This window comes from Mytilus edulis, chromosome 3 (assembly GCF_963676685.1).
Source record: "Mytilus edulis chromosome 3, xbMytEdul2.2, whole genome shotgun sequence".
Taxonomy (NCBI): domain Eukaryota; kingdom Metazoa; phylum Mollusca; class Bivalvia; order Mytilida; family Mytilidae; genus Mytilus; species Mytilus edulis.
The window spans coordinates 69,855,774-69,883,672 of NC_092346.1; the positions used below are offsets into that span (position 1 = coordinate 69,855,774).

Sequence of the window (27,899 nt, forward strand, 5' to 3'; positions counted from 1 at the left end):
TAGTTACTTTTCTATTTTTCTCCATAAAGTATAGGTACAACCTACAACCTCTGAACTTAAGTTATATACATATTTCATATAAAATGTGTCAATCAATATAATCAAATACATAATAAAAATTTCAAGTAAATTTTGTGAATTTGTTTAAAATTTAGCATATGGGTACGCAATTTTTATTTCTATAACTGTAATGGGTCTCTTTTTTATAAGTGTAATATGTATAAACCCATGAGGGTAGGAATTTCCTTTACTGTCAGGACGTCAAACATTCAGTTTTGGCTACTGTTAGCATCAATATTGGTAAAATTTTTATTACTGTACAACCGTCATGTATCAATCACTATTAATGGCACCACAATATGTGCCAAATTCAAACAGGTCGGATTTAATTTGTCCTTTTGTTTTTTGAGAATGTTCATCAGAAGCTGTTATGATAATTTTTAAAAGATTTTGTCAATATTATGAATACATACTTATCTTGAAAATTAATACATATGTAGGTAAAATTATAATTGTCCAGATTATCATTTTCATCTTAAAGATAACAAAATATGGCATGATGCATTAAGCTTACCTTGTTTTATATAGTCAAGATCCTTTTCATATGTATTAATTATTTGTAAAACCCGTTTTCTATTGTAGTAAGGAAAAAGAATCTCATTCAATCTTGGATCTCTTTGTCTCTGGAATATTAAATATACTTTATCTTAGCTAAACTATTAAATCTACTAAAGAACTTCATACATTTGTATTAGAAAGAATACATTTCTGTGACATGAGCTCATGATATTCCCATTCCAAACTAATATTCAAAGTATTTAATTACCGTCTTTTGGTATGTATAACACACACTTTTATACCCCAGGTCATGTTTCTTGTAAGAGGGGTGCGCAATATACTTGCCTACAATCATTTTCACTTAGTCTTTTTTCAGGTCCAAACTCCGACAAAGAAATTTCCAGGTGAAGTGAAGAGTAAGAAATATTTTGATAAAACCTTGATTGTTTTTATGTTTTATTTGTAATATGTATCTTATTGTTCTTGATTTATCAGGCTTTATTCAAATAAAATACATTTTATATCTCTGTTGTTACATTTATCGTGTAAATTTGTCCATCTGTTTTGCAATCTGGAAATTTGCCATGTCTTAATAAAGACACAATAAAGCTTTTGTTGTCGGTTAAATTAGCCTCTGTGTTCCTTGTTGTCATAACTTACTATTTTTGTATGTTTTCATCATAGAGAGTAGAAGAAAAGTGTATGAAAATTGAATAAACCACGCTCATTTTGAAATGATAAACTGCCATTTCTTTCTTATGTATCAGGTGATCGCCAGTCATGTGACTTAATATTGTAAAGTGATGATTTACTCTATGAGAAGTTTGTTTTTATAAATACGTTTTTACTTTTTTAGTTTTAAACAACTGTTTAAAACCGTTCGAGAAATTATGATTGAAAACATGATAATCCCACATGGCACAATTTTAACCTGAACGAATTTAATTAGGAACAAGGTCAACCTATCACTGGTTTGTTTTGACATCGATGAGACCCGTTGATTGAGGTGTGATAATCTGGATTAACAGCTAAAATCATCAAACAAAAACAAAAAACAATGAGATTTTAACAATTTATTACAGTACTAATGACATTAATTATAAATATTAGACTGGTTCGTAATTATGTTATTGTTTTACAGTGCCTATCCAGTCACCTTTGTGGTATCACAGTAGCAATGGCTAAAACAGTTTACCAAATTGCAGTTAGATTTCTTCTCCAACTAACTGATCAACTGGTAAAATATTTTAGCAGATTCCTCAAGTGAAAGGTTGTTAGTATGAAGTGAGTGCTTGATATGTTACTTTTAATATTATTTATAAGTTAATTCAATCAGAAAACAGGAATATATTACATGTTTTCCAAATAAAATGGTTTTAAATTATTTTCAAACTTACATCATTAAAGAAAGGTACAAGCTGAGGAATGGTCAGATAGGTTCTGTTTGTTCCACCATTTCTACAAGTAAAATTATATAATACACATTATTGACATATAGTGATTAACTATTTATCCTCATTAGCTATATATAAATGATCAGTTATCAAGTGTGCTGTGCTCTAAAGTGAACATTTTCATTTAATATTTTCTGTTAATTGTGACATATTTGCACCCTGAACTTCATGCTACCTCAATTGAAGTTTTGGCACCAAGATTAGCACATGTATAAAACAATGCATTTTGATATAGAAATTTTTTTTGTCACATTTGTATTTTGTCAGCATTAGCTTTGTGTAATTTTGTTTAATAACAGAAATCGTAATCTTTGATATTCAATTCATGCAAAGACTTTTATGAGTTTTAAGAACTGAACACTTCAGTGCACACCCCATTCACAAAACAAGAAAATTATAAACTCAGAATTCATGCAGAATTCCTCACTTGAAATCTAATACATCCATCTTACGGTAAATAAATCATACACCATATCAAAATCATTATAAATTGTAGCGGCCTCAGTGTTTAAGTGGTCTAATTAGTCAAACTTCTGTATCACTAGCCAGTCAATACTGAGGTTGGGAATTTGAATCACGCACATGGGAAGTGCACTAGACTCTAATCTTAAAGGACTAGAACTGTTAGTTTTCCTCACAATGATATCAATTGTTCTCTTGGGCACTTCAGATTCCTCCACCAATAAACTAGAGGGTCCAAGGACCCTGTGTCGCTCACCTGATATTTTTATTTACAATTGATGCATGATAAATGCAACTGTTGTACTGTCGTTTAGTTTCAGAGATATAATACTAAAAAGTGCATTTGAAACCTGTTTTATTTCAGCCATGTGGGCAGGCAGGGTCATCATACACAGTGGTCCCTGGATATCCTAGTGGTGATTTAAACCAAGTTTGTTTAAATTTGACAGTTGTTTCAAGGGAGAATTTTGTAAAATTTATCTAACGAGAAATGCAAAGTAATGAGAAAGTTGTGAAGTTGTTTTGTTGTTGCGCAACCCCCTGCTCCCCCTTTGCCAAAAAAACCAAAAAGGTAATAAAAAATTATCATATAAGGGCAATCTATCCTATTAATGATTTCTGCAAAATTCAGTTGATTGTGCAAGGGTTGTATAGCCAGCTGAGGTCGTTAAAAACTCTCTTTTGTTGTTGCAGATAGATCTTGACCTGATAAACAATTTTACCACATGTCAGATTTGCTCTAAATGCTTTGGTTTTTGAGTGATAAGCCAAAAACTGCATTTTACCCCTATGTTCTATTTTTAGCCATGGCGGCCATCTTGGTTGGTTGGGCGGGTCATCGGGCCAGGTGAGCTAAAAATTACTGCCATGGAATAGAACAAATGGTATTGAAAGTTGTGTTAAAGACCAATCAATCAATTAATCAATTATATTTTGGAAAACTCAAAATACAAACTTGAATGAAATTTTTAATGAATAACTCATATATTCTTTGTAGTTTAGAATGTTTAAAAATAATATTGGTGGAATCAAATACTCCTTTTGATATGTGAATTTGACCTTGATATGCCTTCTTATTAACAATTATCAACGTAATACTTACAGTTCTTTAAATAGATCTTCAATATCGGTCCTAGGGCATATCTTGTGATAGAATTCATAAAATTTTTCAAAAGTGAAATCAGCAGGTTCTATTTCATCACACTGAAAATAAAATCAAAAGTAAAATTAATATTTTTTATCTTATTTTTTGGTTTATTTTTACTCATATACCCAGCAGCATGCTTTGATATATATATATAACTAGATATATTATCTGTAATTTTATTTTAAAGCATTCTTTTTTATGATACTTTCTTCAGTATTCTTGTTAGGAAATACTGTGAATCATTTTAATTTTGTTGTAGTTAGGGTTCCATTTTCTTACTGTGTCTTTCAGCTTTGTCAATACTAAACATAGCCTGGGGTCCTGGCTAATCTTGTCAGTATTTTACGACGCGCAGCTAGATTGGGCCGGATCCCAGGCTATACTAAACAATATTATGCTAGATTTGTTGATAAACAGGCCGATGCAAAGAAAGTGAGAATTCATGGGAACAAAAATGATTTGTCACCTACAGTATCATTATGTAAGGCAAATGATAAAGCCATGAAAATCATAAACCAAACAAACAATACCTTTTGAATTAGTATTAACAAAACTAAATGTATTCTCTTTAAATACAAACTATAATATTAAATGTATAATACCAAATTCAAAGTGTATGACACATAAATCTATTTGAGGGTCTAGATGATCTATTTGGGTCACCAGACACCAATATTGTCTGTGAGCAAAACAACAATCTAATCAATATAAAATGGAGATGCAAGATAGAAAAACTTTTAAAAAGTAAACGTTTAAAATAAATTCCTTTCATAATGTTTGTGTCTGATTTCATCATTACTATCTTTTATCAAATCTTCTATTTTAGTAACAATAGGTATTACAGCATGTAATACAAATGACAAAACCTTTAGTGGTATATACGGTTAAGATCCAGTACCGAAAGTTTTAGACAACAACAACAACAATTACCTTGCCTCCTGGCAAACCAAGATCTTTTAAACATTGCATAATCATTTTTTCTGTTCTTCCAGAGGCAAATGTTCTTGTAATGCTGAAAAACATTTAAAGTAAATTATGAAAAGTCAGAACACATGATTAGATTAATGGTGTTAAAATGACAGAAATGAGCAGAGTCAAAATATGAGGATTAGTTTAGCTAGCCAATGACAAAATAAAATGTTTACAAAATAAATGTTTCATGAAAGGTTCTTAAAATAAAAATTCAATTCAAAGGCAGCTTCACTTTTGTTGCTAGCAAAAACTATTGTGAGAATTTTAAATGAATAAAGATTGCATTCATTTTGCCATGGGATCTTAGATTTAAACATTGCATTGTATTAAGCATAAGAAGTCAAAACTATGAATTTCATATTTCTATATATTGGTGCAACTACAATTATTGATGAAGTAAGATAACTCCTAACTTTTACAATGACATTGTTGATATTGTTGATTTTTTTTAGAATCATTATTATTATTTTCACAATGACATTGTTGATAATTTTAGAATCATTGTTATTACTTTTACAAGACATTGTTGATATTTTTAGAATCATTATTATTACTTTTACAATGACATTGTTGATATTGTTGATTTTTTTAGAATCATTATTATTATTTTCACAATGACATTGTTGATATTTTTAGAATCATTATTATTACTTTTACAAGACATTGTTGATATTTTTAGAATCATTATTATTATTTTCACAATGACATTGTTGATAATTTTAGAATCATTGTTATTACTTTTACAATGACATTGTTGATATTTTTAGAATCATTATTATTACTTTTACAAGACATTGTTGATATTTTTAGAATCATTATTATTACTTTTACAATGACATTGTTGATATTTTTAGAATCATTATTATTACTTTTACAATGACCTTGTTGATATTTTTAGAATCATTACTTTTACTTTTACAATGACATTGTTGATATTTTTAGAATCATTATTAATTCTTTTACAATGACATTGTTGATATTTTTAGAATCATTATTATTACTTTTACAATGACATTGTTGATATTTCTAGATCATTATTATTACTTTTACAATGACATTGTTGATATTTTTAGAATCATTACTTTTACTTGGTGTCCCCCAAGGATCTATTCTAGGTCCTCTATTATTTGTCTTATTTATAAATGACCTTCCCCTGTGCATTAAAAATTGTAAAACAGACTTGTATGCTGATGATACTACTCTTCATAAATCAGGGAAAAGTATAGAAAATTTACATGATGATGTTCAAGAAGATTTATGCAAAGTTGAAGAATGGTGCAAAATGAATAATATGTTCATCAATACCAAAAAAACTAAATGTTTGGTTACTGGAACAAGTCAGAAGTTATCAACCCAATCTTTTCAACCAAATTTAGTAATAAATTCAGAAACACTACAAAATTCATCATGTGAGAAATTATTAGGTGTTAAAATTGACAGCACACTTAGCTGGAGAAACCAAATTGATCAAATTTGTGCTAGCATTTCATCAAGAATATACCTTCTTTCTAAATTAAAGAAATTTTTAGATATTAATGCCAGGAAAGCATATTATAATGGGTATATTCTGCCTCTCATCGATTACTGCTGTATTATTTGGGGAGAATGTAAAAATGAAGGGATAGTAAGAATATTAAAACTTCAAAAAAGAGCAGCAAGATTAATTCTTGATGCAGACCCATTATCCCCATCAGCCCCCTTATTTAAAAAACTTGGTTGGATGACAGTAGAAAACAGAATCAAATACCATAAATATTTATTGCTATTTAAATGTATGCGGAAAGAAGCACCACAGTACCTAATTCAAAAGTTTCAACTTATATCTGTAAATAATCCTTATGCTTTAAGGGGTGTTACTCAAGGTAATTTGATAGTTCCAAAGCCAAAAACTGAACTGTTTAAAAAATCTTTTGCTTATTCTGGATCAGTTTTATGGAACGGACTACCTTATGAAATGCGTAAAGTGCAAAACACTTATTCTTTTAAACAAATTATAAAACAATACTTGAGACAGTCCCAATATTCAGTCTGAAATGATTGCAACTACATTGTATTACTCTTAGAATGTATGATTTTAATGATTTGTATATACTAGGTCTATTTACTACATGCGATATTTAACTGTTTTATATCTTTTAATCATGGTACATGTACACTGAACTATTATGTCTATACAATTGTGTTTATATGTTGTATGATTGCTTTTTTCTTTTATTATTACCATTTTGTTTTTACTTGTATTGCATACATGTATATGAGGGCCTCAGGGAAGATTAGTGATTGTAACTAACTGTGTTTACCCTCTTTAAATAAAGAATTTATTATTATTATTATTATTATTATTATTATTATTATTATTACTTTTACAATGACATTGTTGATAATTTTAGAATCATTATTATTATTTTCACAATGACATTGTTGATATTTTTAGAATCATTATTATTACTTTTACAATGACATTGTTGATATTTTTAGAATCATTATTATTACTTTTACAAGACATTGTTGATATTTTTAGAATCATTATTATTACTTTTACAATGACATTGTTGATATTTTTAGAATCATTATTATTACTTTTACAATGACCTTGTTGATATTTTTTGAATCATTACTTTTACTTTTACAATGACATTGTTGATATTTTTAGAATCATTATTAATTCTTTTACAATGACATTGTTGATATTTTTAGAATCATTATTATCACTTTTACAATGACATTGTTGATATTTCTAGATCATTATTATTACTTTTACAATGACATTGTTGATATTTTTAGAATCATGCACCATCTATTATTTCAAATATGGTATTTGTAACATAATTTATGCTGCAATCACAAGTTATCTTTTGGGACCAGATTATAATAACCACCTCATTTATGAAGGTAGGAAAGCCCTATACTGGCATACTTGAAACAGGCGTTTTACGGCTACTATTAGCATCAAAATGGTTAAACTTTTATTGTGAATCATAAGAGGTCTCAAATGATTATCTGTAACCATTATTTTAGAATGAATTTAACGTGATTCATCAAAATCAGTCGATATTTTTTTATCATCACTAAGAAAATGTACATTTTATCGTCATGCAACAAAAAATACTGTTAATGACATTTGGAAATATTTTTTACCGTTATTTGTCTTGAAGATTCCCCCATTCCAACCCTCATTTATTAATGGAATAAAAAGTAACCAGATGTTCGCATGGCGCATCTTTATACTACCGCAGAGGTTGAACCCTGAACAGTTGGGGCAAGTATGGACACAACATTCAAGCTGGATTCAGCTCTAAATTTGGATTGTGATTGAATAGTTGACACAGCAGGGAATAGGTTTCTGACACAGAATGAATGTGGTCTAATGAACTTAAAAATTTTTTTTTTGCCTTTCAGTAATTCAGTATGCTGTTGAATATTAATCCTCTCAAAAAAATGTTTGAAGAAATTTTCTTTTTATTTATGAAATCTGAAATGAGAAAAATTGAACCCCCCCCCCCCAATTTTATTTTCACATGCCCCTTTCCCTTATTCCAAAACTGATCTCTTGTTATCACTGAATGGTAAAGATTGTTTTAATTTATCAGTTGGTAGTAAAAGTGAATATACATTGTATATTGTATAAAACAATGGTTTAAGTTGATTCAACTACTATTCTGGACAAAGAAATATTGTGTAATTAGATATTTCTTGCTATTGCGCAATACTGTGCAATTGAAGATTTCTTGCTATTGCACAATACTGTGCAATTGACGATTTCTTGCTATTGTGCAATACTGTGCAATTGAAAATTTCTTGCTTTTGCACAATACTGTGCAATTGAAGATTTCTTGCTATTGTGCAATACTGTGCAATTGAAGATTTCTTGATATTGCTGAATACTGTGTAATTGAAAATTTCTTGCTATTGCACAATACTTAATATAATAATTTTGGATCCTGATTTGAACCAACTTGAAAACTGGGCCCATAATCAAAAATCTAAGTACATTTTTACATTCAGCATATCAAAGAACCCCAAGGATTCAATTTTTGTTAAAATCAAACTAAGTTTAATTTTGGACCCTTAAGACCTTAATGTAGACCAATTTGAAAACGGGACCAAAAAATAAGAATCTACATACACAGTTAGATTCGGCAAACCAAATAACCCCATTTATTCAATTTTTGATGAAATCAAACAAAGTTTAATTTTGAACCCTTTGGGCCCCTTATTCCTAAACTGTTAGGAACAAAACTCCCAAAGTCAATCCAAGCCTTCCTTTTGTGGTCATATACCTTGTGTTTAAATTTCATTGATTTCTATTTACTTATACTAAAGTTATTGTGCGAAAACCAAGAATAATGCTTATTTGGGCCCTTTATTGGCCCCTAATTCCTAAACTGTTGGAACCAAAACTCCCAAAATCAATCCCAACCTTCCTTTTGTGGTCATAAACCTTGTGTTTAAATTTCATAGATTTTTATTTACTTAAACTAAAGTTACAGCGGAAAACCAAAAAAGTATTTGGACGACGACGACGCTGACGCCAACGTGATACCAATATACATGTACGACCAAAAAATTTTCAATTTTTGCGGTCGTATAAAAAGCTTGTGACGCTTACCTTCTGACTGGAATTTTTCCACTTGGATTCACCATTAAACATAATTTCAGCCAACTGAAAAGTAAACAAATCTTATAATATTGATATCTCTGTAACAGAAAAACGTTACTTTTTTATGGTTGTTACTAGTAGTCTGTCTAAAACCTGACATATACTCTGGTTGTAATTCCTGTTCAGAGATTTGTTTAAAAGTTTATTTTGAAAAAAAAGTCATTAAGAAGTATCAACAGCATATAAACCTGTGTGACAGTTTTCCATGAAATTAGTAGTGCTTTCCATGGAGATTAATAGGACAGGAGGAAAACAATGACAGGTGATTCCTGCTTCTAATTAGCAAGAGTCCTAATATATTAAAAACATAAGATATCAATTGTGACTTACATTTTCACAACAATCTCATATTGTTTTCCATTAAAAACAAGAGAGTAATGCTGAAATGTCTTCCTTACTTTACTGATCAAAATTAATTCATGTTAAAAGTTTTTGATACAGTTCAGGCCCGTAGCCAGGAATTTGCAAGGGCAGGGGGGGTATTTGGACTCACAAACTTGACTTTAACAGCCACAATTCGAACAAAGCATTGACTTTAACAGTGCATGCTTATTTGTTTTCAAGGAGGGTATGCAGTTTTGCTACAAGTATCACATAAACAACAAGTCCATATCAAAGAAGTCAAGGTCAAATACAGTCCATCTAATTACAATCATTCAATATACAAAATAGTGTTGACCTACTGATAAAGAGTAAATGAGAAATGGACCAAATCACCAAAACTTAACACTGATCAATGAACTATGAAAATGAATTCAGTCAAATGAACCCTACCTGACTGACATGTATACCTTACAATTATTCTTTACAACAAATAAAGTTCACCTATTGCTTATAGTAATTCAAAAAATATGTTTTGCAGTTAAGTATGACTTCAATTTTCACTGAACTAGTACACTTTTTAATTTTGGGGCCCGACCAACCTCTGGGTGAAAGATTTTTTTTTCAGCATTGAAGACCCTTTGGTTGCCTTGGACTATTATCTGCTCTTTGGTCTTAATTGTTGTTGTCTCTTTGATATATTCTCCATTTCTATACCTCAATTTCATAACCACAAAAAAAAACATTGACCTATGAACCATTAGAATAATGTCGAGTTTAGATGAACCCTGTTAAACAAAGATGAAAAGGATTCTGCAATGACATATACATTTTTGTACCAAATATATTTATATTAAAACTCATAATGAATGAGACATGAATTCTGTAAGTATTGCATTCCAAGCTTGTACAATACAATATACTGTGGGGGAATATTCCTCAATGTTAGTATAAAAAGCCTAGTTTATTAAAGCTGAATTGGCTTGGGTGGAAGCAAAGTTTAAGGTGACATGGTATTTTCTTTGACAAATGAGTATGTCTATGCATTTAAAAGAACAATCAATCATTATGCCAGAAATTAGTTCACTTAGGCAAATAAAATGAGAGAATATAACATGAATATCATGGGATTATAACAGACATATATATGAAGCTAAGTCAAAGCTGATGTCCCTTGCTAAATATTCAATAAATCTTTTCCAGTAGGAAACAGTGATTAACTAATGTCTTTTTCTTTCTGTATTGATTACTGTTTTTGGTCAAATCTTAAGCTAAATTATAAAGAATTTTACAAATGAAAACCGATACTGTTTCTTGAATTAGTTCAAAATTCATGTAAATAACACAACATAAAAATACATAAGATTCCATAAGTGTTAATGAACTTGAACTTTAAAGAGTCTTGATAAATTAAATTCTAAACTTTATACAAATACTTTAATTTTGTAAAGACATGTCATATTAATTTACTGCTTTGAATTCCTTAAAACAAAATAATATTATACAGCAGGAAAATACGACTGACAAATCATTAAAAGCTAGATTTCCCTATAGTAAAGGCAATTCAAATGTCACAGCTTGGTGACAACTGCAAATAAAATCTGTAGAATAATGAAAACATCAAGAAAATGTTCATCCTCTGACATTCTACAGGTTCTAGCAAAGACATGCAACAGGGAAAACTATATCTAATTATCCATACTATTGTATACATGATTGTAACACCAAGAGAGTAATGCCAGCTTTGTAAGAATAGAAGTATTATTTACAGTTCTCTATTGAGGAAAATTTGATGTGAATGGAAGGAGAGATTATGTTACTTTATTTGGTATCTAATACTTTTATTATGGTTTATACTTTTCTTTAATCCAGAATTCAGGGCTTTCCTTTGTCTAAACAACATTTAAATCACAAAAATACATATGCAGAAAAATTGAATCATTTGGGGAATAATTCCATTACCGTAGATACTCGCTTATAAGTCGGAAGTTTGGGAGTAAAATTCAGAATCCAGAGAGGGGTACCGACTTATAAGCGAGATCTCGAGACCAGAGGAAAAATCCAAGCTCGAGAAAAGTGGTCAGGAGTGAATTTCCTGGTCAAAACTACGTTGGTGATTGCCAAACCTACATAAATCCTTGAATAAAAAGTTTTTGTTGAAAATAAATGACTATAATACTGTCTTTGTGTTTTATTTGTTCTTTGTTTACTTTTTTTCTGTCAATTTGTGTTTCAATTTTAAAAGACACTTTCTCTCTGTAAGGTCTTGGATGATGGATGGCCTTCAAAGTAACAACACTTGGTCAGCAAATCATATGGAACATTCATTCCATGTTTGGTTCTATACCTTCAGTGGATCCCCAAAAGAAGTTCAAAATGTAAAAAGTTAACGACAACAACAATGGACGACAGATCCAAAGCGATGAGAATATCTCACTTGGCTCTTGCAAAACTCGAAAATCAACCAATCAAACCGTTTGATTTCATGTTTCGAGCATGATTTTTGTGCTCCAAGCAATGAGCAAAGTTTTATGACTTCAACCCCAGGTGATCTAAAAATAAAACCACATAAAGCTTTCATTTTTAACAAGTGAACATTATACTTCAATTTCTCTACAATACAATTAACAATGGGAGAAAATTACTCTCAATATATAGTATAACTGTTATCACAGAGATATGTCTCACCTTTTTGTAGTTTTGATTTAGCAATATTTTATCATCTTACACAATTTATGAAAATATTCAAAGTCAATGAACCATGACTGAGTTACATGGCTAAACAATCTCCATGTAAATGAGATGTGCCAATGCTTATACAACTGGATACCAAATACCATCATGACCATTGACTTATACTAAGTCGTTCCCAAATCTAAATACAAACATTAACTAGTAAACTATAGAAAAATTTCAAAGTCAATAAGAGGGGGTGGGGCTATATAATCTCCATGGAAACGATACTTGCAAATGCCAATAAATTTGCATACCAAATATCATTGACTTAATATTAGCAGTTCATCTTAAACTGATCTTATCACAAACTAATACATGTAAACTAAAATAAATTTCAAAGTCATTAGACTGTGACTGAGGGGTGAGGCCAAATATTCTCCATGGAAATGAGATGTGCCAATGCTTATACAACTGAATACCAATTAACAATGGCCTACCACTAATGGTTCCCCTTGAATTGACCTAATCACATACTTATACATGATAACTCAGAAAAATTTTCAAAGTCAATAGACCATGACTAAGGGGGCAGAGCCAAATTATCTCCATGGAAATGAGATATGCCAATGCTTACCAAATATCATTGACCCACCGCTTTTAGTTCCCCCAAAACTGACCCAATCACAAACTAATACATGTAAAATAAGCAAAAGTTTCAAAGTCAATAGACCATGACTTAGGGGCGGAGCCTAATTATCTCCATGGAAATGAGATATGCAGATGCTTACACAACAACATACCAAATATCATTGACCTACCATTTGTGGTTCCCCATAAACTGACCTAATCACAAACTAATTCATGTAAAATAAGCAAAAGTTTTGAAGTCAATAGACCATGACTGAGGGGGCAGGGCCAAATAATCTCCATGGAAATGAGATATGCCAATGCTTATACAACTGCATACCAAACAGACTTGGGGCCAATTACATTTAAATTACACCTTACATTGCAAAAATGGTCAATTACACTAATTACACATTACACAGTTTTTGAAATGTAATTAATTGAATTACAATTACTTTACTAAAGTAATTAATTAAATTACACATCAAATTTCTTCATAACTTTTCTTAAACAATATATATCATGTATATTCCAAGTGCACAAAACTGTTGATTTGCTAAATGTGAGAGATCTTGTGTACAATTTATCTGGATCTACAAAAACTGTAATGCATACAATTAGCGAAAAATTAACTGTATTAGATAACACGGAATGGCACAAGAAAGTTTTTAAAGATCGACATAACTAACAGAACAGAAACAAATTACGACCTTATAGGCAATACAAACAAAGTGTGAAAACCAAACAATATGTCCGTCTGAACATTTTCAAAACTAAGCGACGTACAATGGCTCTGTTTCGCTCCAGTTCACTTCCACTAGCGTGTGAGATGGGAAGATACTCCAGGCCGCCTACACCCATTGAAGACAGAATATGTGTGTTGTGAGAAACTAACAGCATAGAAACAGAAAAACACTTTCTAATGGAATGCTCATTATATGACAATCTTCGATACCATCTTTTTAATGAATGTTCAAAACTTATTGAAGACTTTCAAGATTTTAATACAAACAGAAAATTTATTGAAATTATGAATTGTACCAATATCTAGTATTATTTTTGCAAATGTTTACATAAATTTTATTTTCGTAGATAACTATTTTTACAGTAATATTTTCCCTTAATCAATTTTTAATGCATTTATTTTTAAGATTTTTACCCAATTTCATAGTATTTCATATTTTATAGTTAATACATATCTTTTTAATCTAAGAATTATTTATATTTTAAGCTACTTGTTCCATTTTGGATATAACTTTTATGAGATTATTTACAAGTTTAAATAGTATATTTTTGTATATATTTTGGTTTTAAGGATCAGTGTCTCATAAGTCATTTTTTGGCTGGATTTTTATTGTTGTTTGTGTGTATATGAATATTGTGTAAATGACTTGTTTCAATCAATATGTGACACTATAATAAACAATTTTATTCTTATTCTAGAATAAGAATAAAATTGTTTATTATAGTGTCACATATTGATTGAAACAAGTCATTCACACAATATTCTCAGTTTAAAAAGATATGTATTAACTATGAAATATGAAATACTATAAAATTGGGTAAAAATCTTATAAATAAATGCATTAAAAAATATATATATATATAGCATGTGTAAAATATGAAAGTATTCCCTGACATCCAGTTTTTGATTTTTGTTTTAAATTAATCACATAGCAAAAGTTGAAGCTCAGGAACCATTGCTTCGAATAAAGTTGTGTTTTTAAGTGAGTAACTATTTTAATTCAAAAAGATGGGTGTTATGGGTTTTTTTCGTCTTAGTCAGAAAATATTTTTTTTGCCCTTTTTTTTTTTTTTAAAGTTTTTCAACACTATCAATCAAATAATTTGTTTAAAATTTAACACTATAAGGTGTTTTTTTGTCATTTGCTTGACCACAGTATTTTTCATCAAATATGAATATTTGTTTATGAAAATGTTGAAGTTAAATGATCGTTCCCCAACAGCTGCAATTTGATTTTTGACAAATATCCTGTTAAAATTCCTACAGATGTTCCAATGCAGTACCTAAACTCTCCAGATTCAATAATTCCACCTACATGTAGAAGATATTTCGAGGATCAGTTGGGGCAAGATCATACTGAGAAATTTGCGTAATGACATTATTCCCCACAGCAAGTTCTGATAATTTCTGTTTCATTTTTCATGGTTAGATATTTGGTTTAGATCTTTTATTTAGACAGAGCACACTTCCTAGAACGTTTGATTGGTGCTTCAACTTCAGTATCATCCTGGTTGTCACTCGTGCCCATTACTATTATACTATCAGAATTCTCACTCGGTCGATTTCTATTATTTTCAGAATTTCAGACATGTATCAATTACATTTCCTGTCTCCATCTAGGTATTTTTGTTTTTTGTAAATAAGGTTTATGATGTGGTCATTGAACAAAAAATCTATAGTGTGTATCAATGTTTTTTTTATAACAAAATACATAAGATACATTATTGTACAAGATATAAGTGAATTTTAGTCAAATTTTGTACAAATTGTAATTAGTACATTGTACAAAGTCAAAAGTCAAAATACAAATTATAATTTGTACAATATTTTTATACAAATTATAATTTGTACACAATATATATGTATCTATTTAGATAAATTTCTTTCTTAAAATACCAACATATGATTCTCACATCTTTTTAAGTTATAAGACTATTAAAAGCAAACATTTCTGAATGTCAAATAAACAATATTTATATAACCACAATTTCTTAATTCTTCATTAACACGTACCATTAAAGTACATGTAATTCAAAAGTAATTGAACATTACATGCTTTTTTCATTGTTATTAATTAAATTAACATTACATGTAATTTAAAAAATGCTCAATTACACATTACATTCAATTACATGGAAAATTGTAATGCATTACACTTAATTACCATTACATTTTCAATTACCCCATCCCTATATATATATATATATCTTTATTCTCATAAACCAAAGTACAATGGTACAGAGACATGTACAAATAAATTAACATAGTATAAATTTTAAATACAAATGTAAAATAGAGACATAAAGTGATTACCCAGGAGATTCTAGGCATTTAATAATAATTCTTATAAACTTGCACAGATTGTTTAGTTCAGACGGGTTGCTACTATTCATTAGACCTTGAAATTTTAAAATATTTGGTCTGTTTATAAAATGATGCTTTAGTAGCAGTTGTCTACTATCGTCTATTGCCGAGCATTCTAAAATATAATGGAACTCGTCGCCAATGTCACCGGAATTGCACAAAGTACAAATACGATTTTCTCTCTGAATGTTTTGCCATCTACCAATTTCGATAGGAATTTTTGTGTTCAACGTTCTAAATCTACAAAAAGAAGCAATGTTTTTGTCATCTAAAATATCAAAGTAGGTTTCGAAAGTTATACTTTTTTTGAATAATTTATAATTTAGAGCTTTTGGAGAATTCTGTACAGTAGCATACCATGTCTGTCTGAACTGGTCAGTTAATCTTAATTTAACAGTATCATACAACCAGTTTTTACTTATAAAATATTTAGTGTTCCATATATTTGATAGCCCACAATTATCAAGCACAGATTTTACATTCTTACACCAAGCTATATTTCCATTATAACTACCAGTAACAAGATTGTATAGAATAACAGGAAGTTTCTTATTTTCCCCAGTTACAAGCTTTTCCCAATAATTAATAGTACGTAATTTAATAAAAATATCCAGTGGGAATCGGCCAAGTTCCCCATATATCATATAATCAGGCGTTGATTTTTTAAGATTAAGCAGTAATTTACAAAATTTTAGATGAACACGTTCTATAACAGAGGTGTTGCCCATTCCCCAGACTTCACACCCGTATAATAATATAGGCTTAACTACTTTGTCAAATAATTCTAGTTGACATTTAATATTCAAATTATGTAATCTCCCCTTTTTAAGAATATCGTACATAGCCCTTGTTGCTTTATCAGCCTGTGCCTTTTTTGCTTTTGTGAAACTTCCTGTTCTAGAAAATAATACACCAAGATATGTAAATTCTTCTACAATATCTAACTCAATATCAGCATATTTAAAACTAACATTTTGTAGTGGTCTGCCTTTAGAAAAAATTACTATTTTGCTTTTAGGGACATTGACTTTTAATTTCCATGTATCACAATATTCTTTTAAAGCGTCTAATTGTTTTTGTAGATCTGCTTGTGTTTCTGCCATAAGTACAGTGTCGTCTGCGTACAATACAACAAACAGTTTTAAATACATACTTAGTTCGTTCTCTATTTGATCTGATAAAGATTTCAAACCATTTACATTTTTGTTCTGAAAAAAGCTTTCTAAATCATTTAAATAAATAGAAAAAAGTATGGGAGATAAATTTTCTCCCTGTCTTACACCTACATTACATGGAAAGTAGTCTGAATATTCCCCATCACTAAAAATTCGTGATTTCACATTTTTATACATATTAAATATAGTGTTATACATCTTCCCATTCACTGTATGTAAAATGAGTTTTGACCAAAGACCAGATCTCCAAACTGTATCGAAAGCTTTAGCAAAATCAATAAAAGCACAAAAAAGTTTTTTCTTTTTTTGTCTCAGTAATTCAAATAAAATATGCAGAGTAAATATACTGTCTATAGTGGAATAGCCCTTTCTGAAACCAAACTGGTTTTCATTTAACAACAAATATTCTTCCAAAAAGTTACTCAGTCTTAAATTCAAAATTGACGTAAAAAGTTTACCCATACAGCTTAATATAGTTATTGGTCTGTAGTTTTGTGGATCTGACTGGTCACCTTTGTTTTTATAAAAAGGTATAACATTACCAACAAGCCAAAGTTCAGGCACTTTTCCAGTATCAAATACAATATTGAACAGTTTTACATAGATTGGCATGAAAATCTGAGTGGTGCTCTTAATATATTCATTTATGACGAAGTCATCGCCACAAGCTTTGCCATTCTTAAGATTTTTGATGCATTTAAAAATTTCATTTTCCGTAATAGGACTGTTTAATAGTGAATTAAGTTCGTTATTCTCATCTATAATAATTTCTTCACCAGCGTCAGGATCTGACGAATTTAAATTTTTGAAAAATTCAAAAAGTATATCAACAGGAATATTATTCCTTTTTTTTTCTTTATACGAGTTCAATATCTTCCAAAATTCTTTAGAATTACTATTTTTTAAAACATTCATCTTTTTTCTCATGGCTTTTTTATGCTTGTTAATAGAAATGTTCATTTGCCTCTTATATTCACGTTCTGTATTCTTCATCTCCTCTCTTTTTAAACATGTTTTATTGTATTTATATCTTCTTTTTGCTATTCGAAAGCACCGCCTTTTTTCCCAACATATTTTGTCAAACCAAGGTTTAATAACTTTTTTTCGACATTTCTTTTCTCATGTCGTTTATAAGTAAAAGATCCAAACACCTTTTCGGCTGAATCCAGCATTAAACCATTTACAGATTCAACTATTTTATTAATATTTTCTTGAGCCAGTATACTGGTATTCAGCATAGTTAAATCATTATTTAATTGATCGATTTTATTTCTATCGATATTTCTCAAAAATTCGGCTTCTTTTTCACAATCCCATTTTTTGAAGCCTTTTCTTTCATGACATGCCAAATCGTTTATTAAAATGTCATCGCATTCGACGATGTTATCAATCGAGTTGAAGACTAGCTTACAGTTCAGAGGCGAATGAACATCGGAAAAAAGAGCAGAAAAATCAAGTACAGACATATTTACAACACATGATAACAAATTGTATGTACAAATAAAAAAGTCAACCACACTAGACTGGCGACAAGTAAATAAACCTTCTTTATCGCCATCAACCCTTCCGTTTAAAATAAACAGATTGTTATTTCTGCACATTTCTAAAAGTAGATTTCCAAAGTGGTTTTTTGTCTTGTCGCAACTATTTCTAATACGTAGCATATGAAACTTGTGTAAATTGTTTGAAAAATCAATATTAAAATTATCCGATGTGTCATGATTGGTATTTTTTATTTCATAGAAGTCTAAATTGGCAGCAGTTCTGCTGTTAAAATCACCAGTAAGCAAAATAGACTCATGGTTGGCTGAAAATTTTAGAAATTCTTGTTCAATTATATTTATTGAATCTGGTACCTTATAAGTAGAATTTTCGGGTGGTATGTACACTGTACCAATCATAACATCTTGTTCTGTTTTTAAATAATTGGCTGAAATTTTAACCCAAAATACTAAATTACTCTCGGATTCTATTGTTTGCACATAATTTTCTAATTCATTTTTATATCCAAATGCAATACCACCTGATTTGACTTTTGATTTAGTTTTTCTATTTTTCAATTTAAAAGTATAACCTGGTATATCAACATTATCAAAATCATCAGTTTTTGTTTCTGTCAAGCAGATAAAGTCATAACATTTAATGAGTTCTATAAATTCGGGATATTGCATTCTGTTCATAATCCCACAACAATTGAGCGACAATATATTTAAGTCTATTGAACTGTTAACTTTTTTAGAATCTCCATTGGAATCCTAATTGTATGGGTTAGGAGTCGAAGATATGCGTCAGCGTCGTTTCCGGTCTTGATGGTGGTCCGGTGTGCGCATTTGAGATGTGAGACTGTCAGTGGGTTCAATTTCCGAAATTTGGTCGTTGTACATTTCACCATCTACATACAAAATGTCTCTAACTAACTTGACAGTGTGTCCTTCTTCGCGTTTCTGTTTCATAACTGGGTATAGGCTTTTGCGTGCTTGTTCAATTATGTCAGGAAACTGTTGATTAACACCAAACGGTTTTCCTTTAAGCCTGTACGTATTTGAAAGCGATCGTGCCAGATCTTTGTAATATAAAAATCTGGCCACAATCGGTCTAGGGCGTCCGCGTCTACCTGGTTTGGCACCATATCCAAATCTGTGGACATTGCCGAATTCTATCCTGTGTGTTACATGTAGGAATTGCTGTATGAAATCTCTGATAACTTCTTCAGTGTTTTCTCCTTCGGTTTCCGTCAAACCAGTAAAAACCAAGTTATTCTTCATTGATCTGCATTGAAGGTCAATAACGGTGCTCTGTAGAATTTCGTTTTCTTGTTTTGCGTTATTGACGACTGTTTTTATTTCATTTCTTAGCTCCGACGTGTTATCTGCAAGGTCATTTGCTACTTTACTAATTGATGATTTAACCGATCTTACATCTTTAACGTTGTTTTCGTGATTTACCTTGAAATCGTCCATGAAGTCGCTAATTCCCTGTAGGTTATTATTAGCATCAGTTTGATTTTTTTTCATATTTTTAACTTCTTTATTTAGTTCAGTGTGATCATGTTTTAATTGGGACATTTTTCCATCGTTGCTATCACATTTACTTTTTAAGTTTTTAATTTGACATTCAGCTTCTGCAACTTTTGAGTTCATTTCTGTGAATTTTGATAATAAATTTGTCAAAGTTCTGTTCATTTGATTAACTTGTGACATTCCCTTCTCGATAGTTGTAAGTCTCTCATTCATACCTAGCATTAATTGATAGACATTTTCTAAAGTTACACTTTGTTCGGGTTGCCCGTATAGAACATCTCTGCTGGTATTTAACATTTGGGAGGTATTGACATTTTCTTCTTCCATTTTTATCCACTCGTATAGAGCCTCAAATTGCTTTGCGACACTTGACTACAGTTCAGTTTATTGTCCAATACCCCCGGGTTACAGGTAGATTGTTATGGTCTCTGGATTTTAAGTATGTTATGAATGAAAGAATATATCACACAAATTTTGAAAATAAATCTGAAAATGTCATTTTCTATTACTAAATCAGATAAATTATCTGGGCGGAAGGTCCCACAACTAAGCATAAATTGAAGCATCTACGAATTATCCATAATTACACATCATATATATAGCAAATAATTGACTTATCTGAGGAGCGAAAATTTGCACGTCTCCATCTTACATTCGTATTCTCACCTCTCTGATACCAAATATTATTATTTTTCACCTGCTTCCTGATTGTTTATCAACTTCAAGGTAACCATCAGTAGAATTTGTCACCAAAACCCTTAAGTTAATTAGTAGTCATTTTTTTTTATCATCATTCCCCTAATTAAATTTAACTTTGTTGATTGTATTTTATGGATTTGTAATAAATTTAAGTAAATGTACAGAAAAATCTTAGCTTAATGTATCTATGCATGCATTGGTTCAATAATTTCATTTACATTGTCACAAAAAGTTGTTTCAAATGACTTTTATTAACACATTGCCATAGGAATCTTCGTGATATCTATCATATGAGCAAGTATTTAAAAGTGTGCAAAATAATAATAAATAAACATTTAAGTTAAGGGGTGCTTATGCAAAGGTTAATCATAAATTAATTGTATACTAAAAGGTATTTTCTTGATGTCCACTTAATTAGATTAAACAAGAATGTGTCACTATCATTTTCTATGTTCAGTGGACTCTGAAAATAGGGTAAAAACTCTAATTTGGCATAAAAATTAGAAAGATCATATCACAAGGAACATGTGTACTTAGTTTAAAGTTGATTGGACTTGAACTTCATCCAAAACTACCTTGACCAAAAACTTTAACCTGAAGCTTGACAAACGAATGAAGGGACCAACCAACCCAACGAACGAACAGACGCACAGACCAGAAAACATAATGCTCATAAATAGGACATAAAAAGTCACTATAGCTTAAACTAAGCGGAGATATAATTCCTTTTTTCCTGAGACTGAAGTGCATGGATATTGATGCAACCAAATGTCATTTGAAATTGGAACTTTGAAAATTCATTTTCAATGAGTAAGCCTAAGCAAGAAACTTTAAACTTATATACTGCATGGATGCTTATGCAACTGTATGTCAAATATCAATGGTGACTCATATGTACAATAAAATTGAGAATGGAAATGGGGAATGTGTCAAAGAGACAACAACCCGACCAAATAAAAAACAACAGCAGAGGGTCACCAACAGGTCTCCAATGCAGCGAGAAACTCCCGCACCCGGAGGCGTCCCCCAGCTGGCCCCCAAACAAATATATACCAGTCCAGTGATAATGAACGCCATACTAATTTCCAAACTGTACACAAGAAACTAAAATTAAAATAATACAAGACTAACAAAGGCCAGAGGCTCCTGACTTGGGACAGGTGCAAAAATGCAGGGGGGTTAAACATGTTTGTGAGATCTCAACCCTCCCCCTATACCTCTAACCAATGTAGAAAAGTAAACGCATAACAATACGCACATTAAAATTCAGTTCAAGAGAAGTCCGAGTCTGATGTCAGAAGATGTAACCAAAGAAAATAAACAAAATGACAATAATACATAAATAACAACAGACTACTAGCAGTTAACTGACATGCCAGCTCCAGACTTCAATTAAACTGACTGAAAGATTATGATTTCATCATATGAACATCAGGCACAATCCTTCCCGTTAGGGGTTTAGTATCATACCATCATAACATATATGAGAAGAACATAACCCGTGTCATGCCAACAACTGTTTTTAGAATTAATGTGTTTAGTTCTGATGCAAAGACCCAATTCCGAATGTGACATGCATTGCAGTAGACAAAAAAAAACTAACAAAAGAGCATGAATAAGTATAGTAATAAACTTGTTACATATTTTGTTTTATTTAACTTAAAGATAAGCTTCCTCACACATAGAAAGTTAACTTGATATTTGGACATTCAGTGATAATGCCTTCTGTTCATATGCTGTTATTCATATTAACATAGAACTTTAAAAAAAACAGCAGATCTTTGGGAGTCAGATTTTAATTATCAATGTGTGCTCATAGAGTTCCTTCATGTATGTTTATTTTTCTGAAGACAAGCAGGTAAAAAATGTCTGTGGTTTCTAATCAGACTTTTCTAATCTGAGTTCAATCAAAAGAAAAAAGTCAATTATTCTGATCATTTTACATACATCAATCATTAAGGTCAACCTTTCTCTATCTATAGGTTCCCATCATCAGCTGATTGAAATCTTTCTTTTATTTACCAAACATTGTCAACAGAATAGTAGGAAATTCAATTAGAAAAACATTCTCCCAATTAAATAACACTGGCCACACCAATCCATTTTTCTTCTCAGAATTATATTATGTATGACCTTTCTGTCTTACATGATCACAAAAAATCATTAATTCTAAAAAGGTTAATTTAAGCAACAAGGGTGTTCATGCAGCAAATAGTATTGATTAGTGCCTTGGTGCCTTCATATCTGATGGTATGGTATCAGTGTGACTTTTATATATCCCTAGGGATAAAAATGTAAGCTACACTTAAAGGAGAAACTATTACAAAATACCATTAACTACAGACAACCTAATGAAATAGGTATTAATCAATTGTACTTGTTATCATATTTGATAATGTTACCAATCTTAAATGAAAGTGTAAGAATTCATTATATATCTTACAAGTTCATTTTCCGTTTACAGAGAATAAATACTTGTCTTATTATCTGACCATTGAACAGCATTTACAATCACTTCATTTAAACTCGGGTTGATAATTGTCTAATTGACAATCATACCACCATCTCCTCATTTTTATAATACTGCATGCTTAATTACTCCTACATTATGGTCATTTTTTTTGCAAGTTACAATTTCAATATTTAAACAAGAGCAAACATGTGTTTTTGGTAATTGATATCTTTGCTTTAGAGTAATTTTTACTGACTGACTATATATGATGACCAATGCTTGCATAGCTTAACCTTGTATCTTAATGTTTCTCCTACTTTTACCTAACGGTAATATCCTTTAATATCTGTAAGTCCATATTCTATGGGAAATAAAGATTGCAATTAAACCTAATATACTAGCAGTTTGTCTATACAATCACTCCAAGTTATAAGGAGTTGGAGCAAACCTCACAAAACGATGACCTAAATGGAAATGAATCTTCTCAACACAAAATGAACTTTTGTCAAATTATTATTTGTTAATCTCTTTTCTCACAATTGTTCTTTTTTTAATAAAGTTCAAATATTTCTTCAATTTTTTATTTTTGCTATTAGATAAATAAGTTCCTTCTGATACAGGAATGATGCAGTTGAAAATAATAGTTGTAGTCTTGATAGATCTAATCAAGTATCATCTTAGATTAGATATATTGATGATTTCTTATTGAGAATACATGTTTTTACTCATGAAACTTGGTCCAAGGGAAAACTCAAAATTAGAAATTCAAATTTGGCCAACAAAATAATTCTTCCAACAACATTTACATCTTAATTAACAGATATAGCTTTAGGATCATGGCACGAGAACTAAATGTTATCAATACGAAAGATATTAAGCATGGCAATACATGTGAAGTTAACTGGGTATTCAATTCATCATTTTACCATGATGTCATCTAATCTGATTATTATCCTATATCTTATGTATAAGGAATATAATTATAGAGAAAATAATCATTTATCAATCATCAAATCTGACATACTAAGGAGTTTACTGTGACAAATTCTTTCCTCTTAAACAAAATGGATGCTACAGTGACATGTCTGAAGGAATTGGAGGCAATAACAATGAATTTCTGTACAATATTTGCAGACTTGTGATTGCAATGAGAAGAAAGATGTTTTAATAAGTTATTATAATAGAATTTCATGACTTAAGCTCATTACTCTTATAATTTTTATGAGACTAATACCTATTTATCTATATATTTAGGGACACATGTACCAGAATTATAAATTTCGTCATTACTTCTTTAGTATATGTGAAAACAAGGGAATGTAAGGTATATGTCATTGAGACAGCAATCTAATGACAACAATACAAAAAGACCTCAAGATGGCAACAAACAGTCTTCATTAATAGATGGGTGTCTAAGACTATACAATATGTCAACCTCTAAATGGCCCTAATTCGATATGAGTTGTAAATTAATTGAACAGAAGGCCAGTAAAAATTTGTCATCACACTTACTCTTCATTGTCTGTGTTACAGTGTCATTACACTTACTCTTAATAGTTTGTGTCATTACACTTAATCTCAATAGTTTGTGTGTCAGTACATTTAATCTCAATAGTTTGTTTGCCATTACACTTAATCTAAATAGTTTGTTTGACATGACAATTAATCTCAATAGTTTGTTTGCCATGACACTTAATCTCAATAGTTTGTTTGCCATGACACTTAATCTCAATAGTTTGTTTGCCATGACAATTAATCTCAATAGTTTGTTTGCAATGACACTTAATCTCAATAGTTTGTTTGCCATGACACTTAATCTCAATAGTTTGTTTGACATGACAATTAATCTCAATAGTTTGTTTGCCATGACACTTAATCTCAATAGTTTGTTTGCCATGACACTTAATCTCAATAGTTTGTTTGACATTACACTTAATCTCAATAGTTTGTGTTAATGTGTCAGTACACCTAATCTCAACAGCTTGTGTTTATGTGTCATTGAACCTTGTCTCAATAGAGTGCATGTCATTATGTATTTATATATATCCTGTATATAATTTGAGTTATTATGTCATTACACTTCATCTCAATAGTGTGTGGGTGTCATCACACTTTACTTCCAGCCTGTGTCATTATACCTATTCTCAATAGTGTGAGTTATAGCTTGTGTCATTACACGTGTGTCATCACACTTAAGTCTATAGTCTGTGTTATTACACTTAATCTCTATAATTTGTTTTATTGTGTCATTGCACTTAGTATCAATTGTTTGTGTGTCAATTCACAATGTGTTTAATTGTGTCACTTAATCTTAACAGTCTGACATTACACTTATTCTCCAATGGTCTAAGTGACTGTAGAGTAATGTCATGCCAGTGTCTGACATTACAATTATTCTCCAATGGTCTAAATGACTGTATAGTAATGTCATGCCAGTGTCTGACATTACACTTATTCTCCAATGGTCTAAGTGACTGTAGAGTAAATTCATGCCAGTGTCTGACATTACAATTATTCTCCAATGGTCTAAATGACTGTATAGTAATGTCATGCCAGTGTCTGACATTACACTTATTCTCCAATGGTCTAAGTGACTGTAGAGTAATGTCATGCCAGTGTCTGACATTACAATTATTCTCCAATGGTCTAAATGACTGTATAGTAATGTCATGCCAGTGTCTGACATTACACTTATTATCCAATGGTCTAAGTGACTGTAGAGTAATTTCATGCCAGTGTCTGACATTACACTTACTCTCCAATGGTCTAAGTACTGTAGAGTAATGTCATGCCAGTGTCTGACATTACACTTACTCTCCAATGGTCTAAGTGACTGTAGAGTAATTTCATGCCAGTGTCTGACATTACACTTACTATCCAATGGTTTAAGTGACTGTAGAGTAATTTCATGCCAGTGTCTGACATTACACTTATTCTCCAATGGTCTAAGTGACTGTAGAGTAATTTCATGCCAGTGTCTGACATTACATTTATTCTACAATGGTCTAAGTGACTGTAGAGTAATTTCATGCCAGTGTCTGACATAACACTTATTCTCCAATGGTCTAAGTGACTGTAGAGTAATGTCATACCAGTGTCTGACATTACACTTATTCTCCAATGGTCTAAGTGGCTGTAGAGTAATGTCATACCAGTGTCTGACATTACACTTATTCTACAATGGTCTAAGTGGCTGTAGAGTAATGTCATACCAGTGTCTGACATTACACTTATTCTCCAATGGTCTAAGTGACTGTAGAGTAATGTCATACCAGTGTCTGACATTACACTTATTCTCCAATGGTCTAAGTGGCTGTAGAGTAATGTCATACCAGTGTCTGACATTACACTTATTCTCCAATGGTCTAAGTGGCTGTACAGTAATGTCATACCAGTGTCTGACATTACACTTATTCTCCAATGGTCTAAGTGACTGTAGAGTAATTTCATGCCAGTGTCTGACATTTATAAGTCATGCTGTGTTAACATTAGATAGCATTGGAAGTTTTACACCAAAGGGTAATTTTAGCAAGTTTTTGTTTCATCTGGCAAAGTAGTTCCCTGATATTTAATGAAGCTGTAGGTCAGTAAAGACATTTTACAGGAAACATCAGCAACATTTATGTTTAACCATATTGTACAAAAAATCAATTTTCATTTTCATTTTTTTTCCTTATTCGCAGATTTTTCTTATAATAAAAATCTGCTGATTTTAATAGCAGTCATCTTGGTTGGCTAAAAAACTTACAACTATATTCTTAACATTTTTCCTTCATCTGGGACAAAAGACATTTTTCAATTTAAATTTAGCTTTAAACAGCAAAAAGCTTAATACTATATATTTTCAAAATATAATAAATAATTTTGAAACAATGGGCAATGATAAAGAGTTGAATATATATGTAATGAAAACACATAACCTTTCCCCTAACTTCATATAAGGACAAAATAACCAAAATTCTAAGGTATGTTATGGAGAAATACATCAAAGATGTGTACCAAGATAACCTTATTAAAATGTTGTCATATCAGAATATATATATTTTAGCAGGGATGTTATTAAAACACAGAATATGTTTTAAATATATACTGAACAAAACAGTTTTATTTGATATTCAGACAGCACTCTTTTCATTCTGCATGACTCGAGAAATACTGTTAAATTTTTCAGGATGATTTAAAAAGTTTCATATACTAAGGTTGAGAAACATCATTTTACATTAGACTAAAAAGGTTTTTTGACAAATGTTCACTTATGCTTCATTGCTAGTGGAAATGAACCTTAAATGCTTTAAGTTATATGCACAAAAGTCTTTTGAACATAAAATGTCAAGCGCAATCTACCACTACACTGAAACATCCTCAAAGAAATAGATATTGATTAACAATCTCATTTTCACTGTAAATTTATCACATTTTAACATTATACAAGCAACATTTTGCAAATATATTTTTCTGGATAAATATCAGAAGATGGGACATTTATGTACATCATGCCCTTTTAAAATCCTAATAAACAAGTCTCAACAAACAAGTTATTGGACTTAACTAAGTATTAGGTGTTAAC

The 27,899-nt window shown here is 30.5% G+C and overlaps 1 protein-coding gene across 8 annotated transcripts in view; it reads right to left on the minus strand.

The window, feature by feature from the left end:
* LOC139517292 (1-phosphatidylinositol 4,5-bisphosphate phosphodiesterase beta-4-like) overlaps positions 1-27,899 on the minus strand; it is a 103,132-nt gene that overhangs the window by 36,919 nt on the left and 38,314 nt on the right. For all 8 annotated transcript variants that reach the window (XM_071308206.1, XM_071308207.1, XM_071308208.1 and 5 more), the window contains 5 exons: positions 9,203-9,256; positions 4,552-4,633; positions 3,577-3,677; positions 1,956-2,016; positions 575-683 (listed from right to left, as the gene is read on the minus strand). In XM_071308206.1, coding sequence (XP_071164307.1) covers positions 575-683; positions 1,956-2,016; positions 3,577-3,677; positions 4,552-4,633; positions 9,203-9,256 — 407 coding nt within the window. The remainder of the gene's footprint in view (positions 1-574; positions 684-1,955; positions 2,017-3,576; positions 3,678-4,551; positions 4,634-9,202; positions 9,257-27,899) is intronic.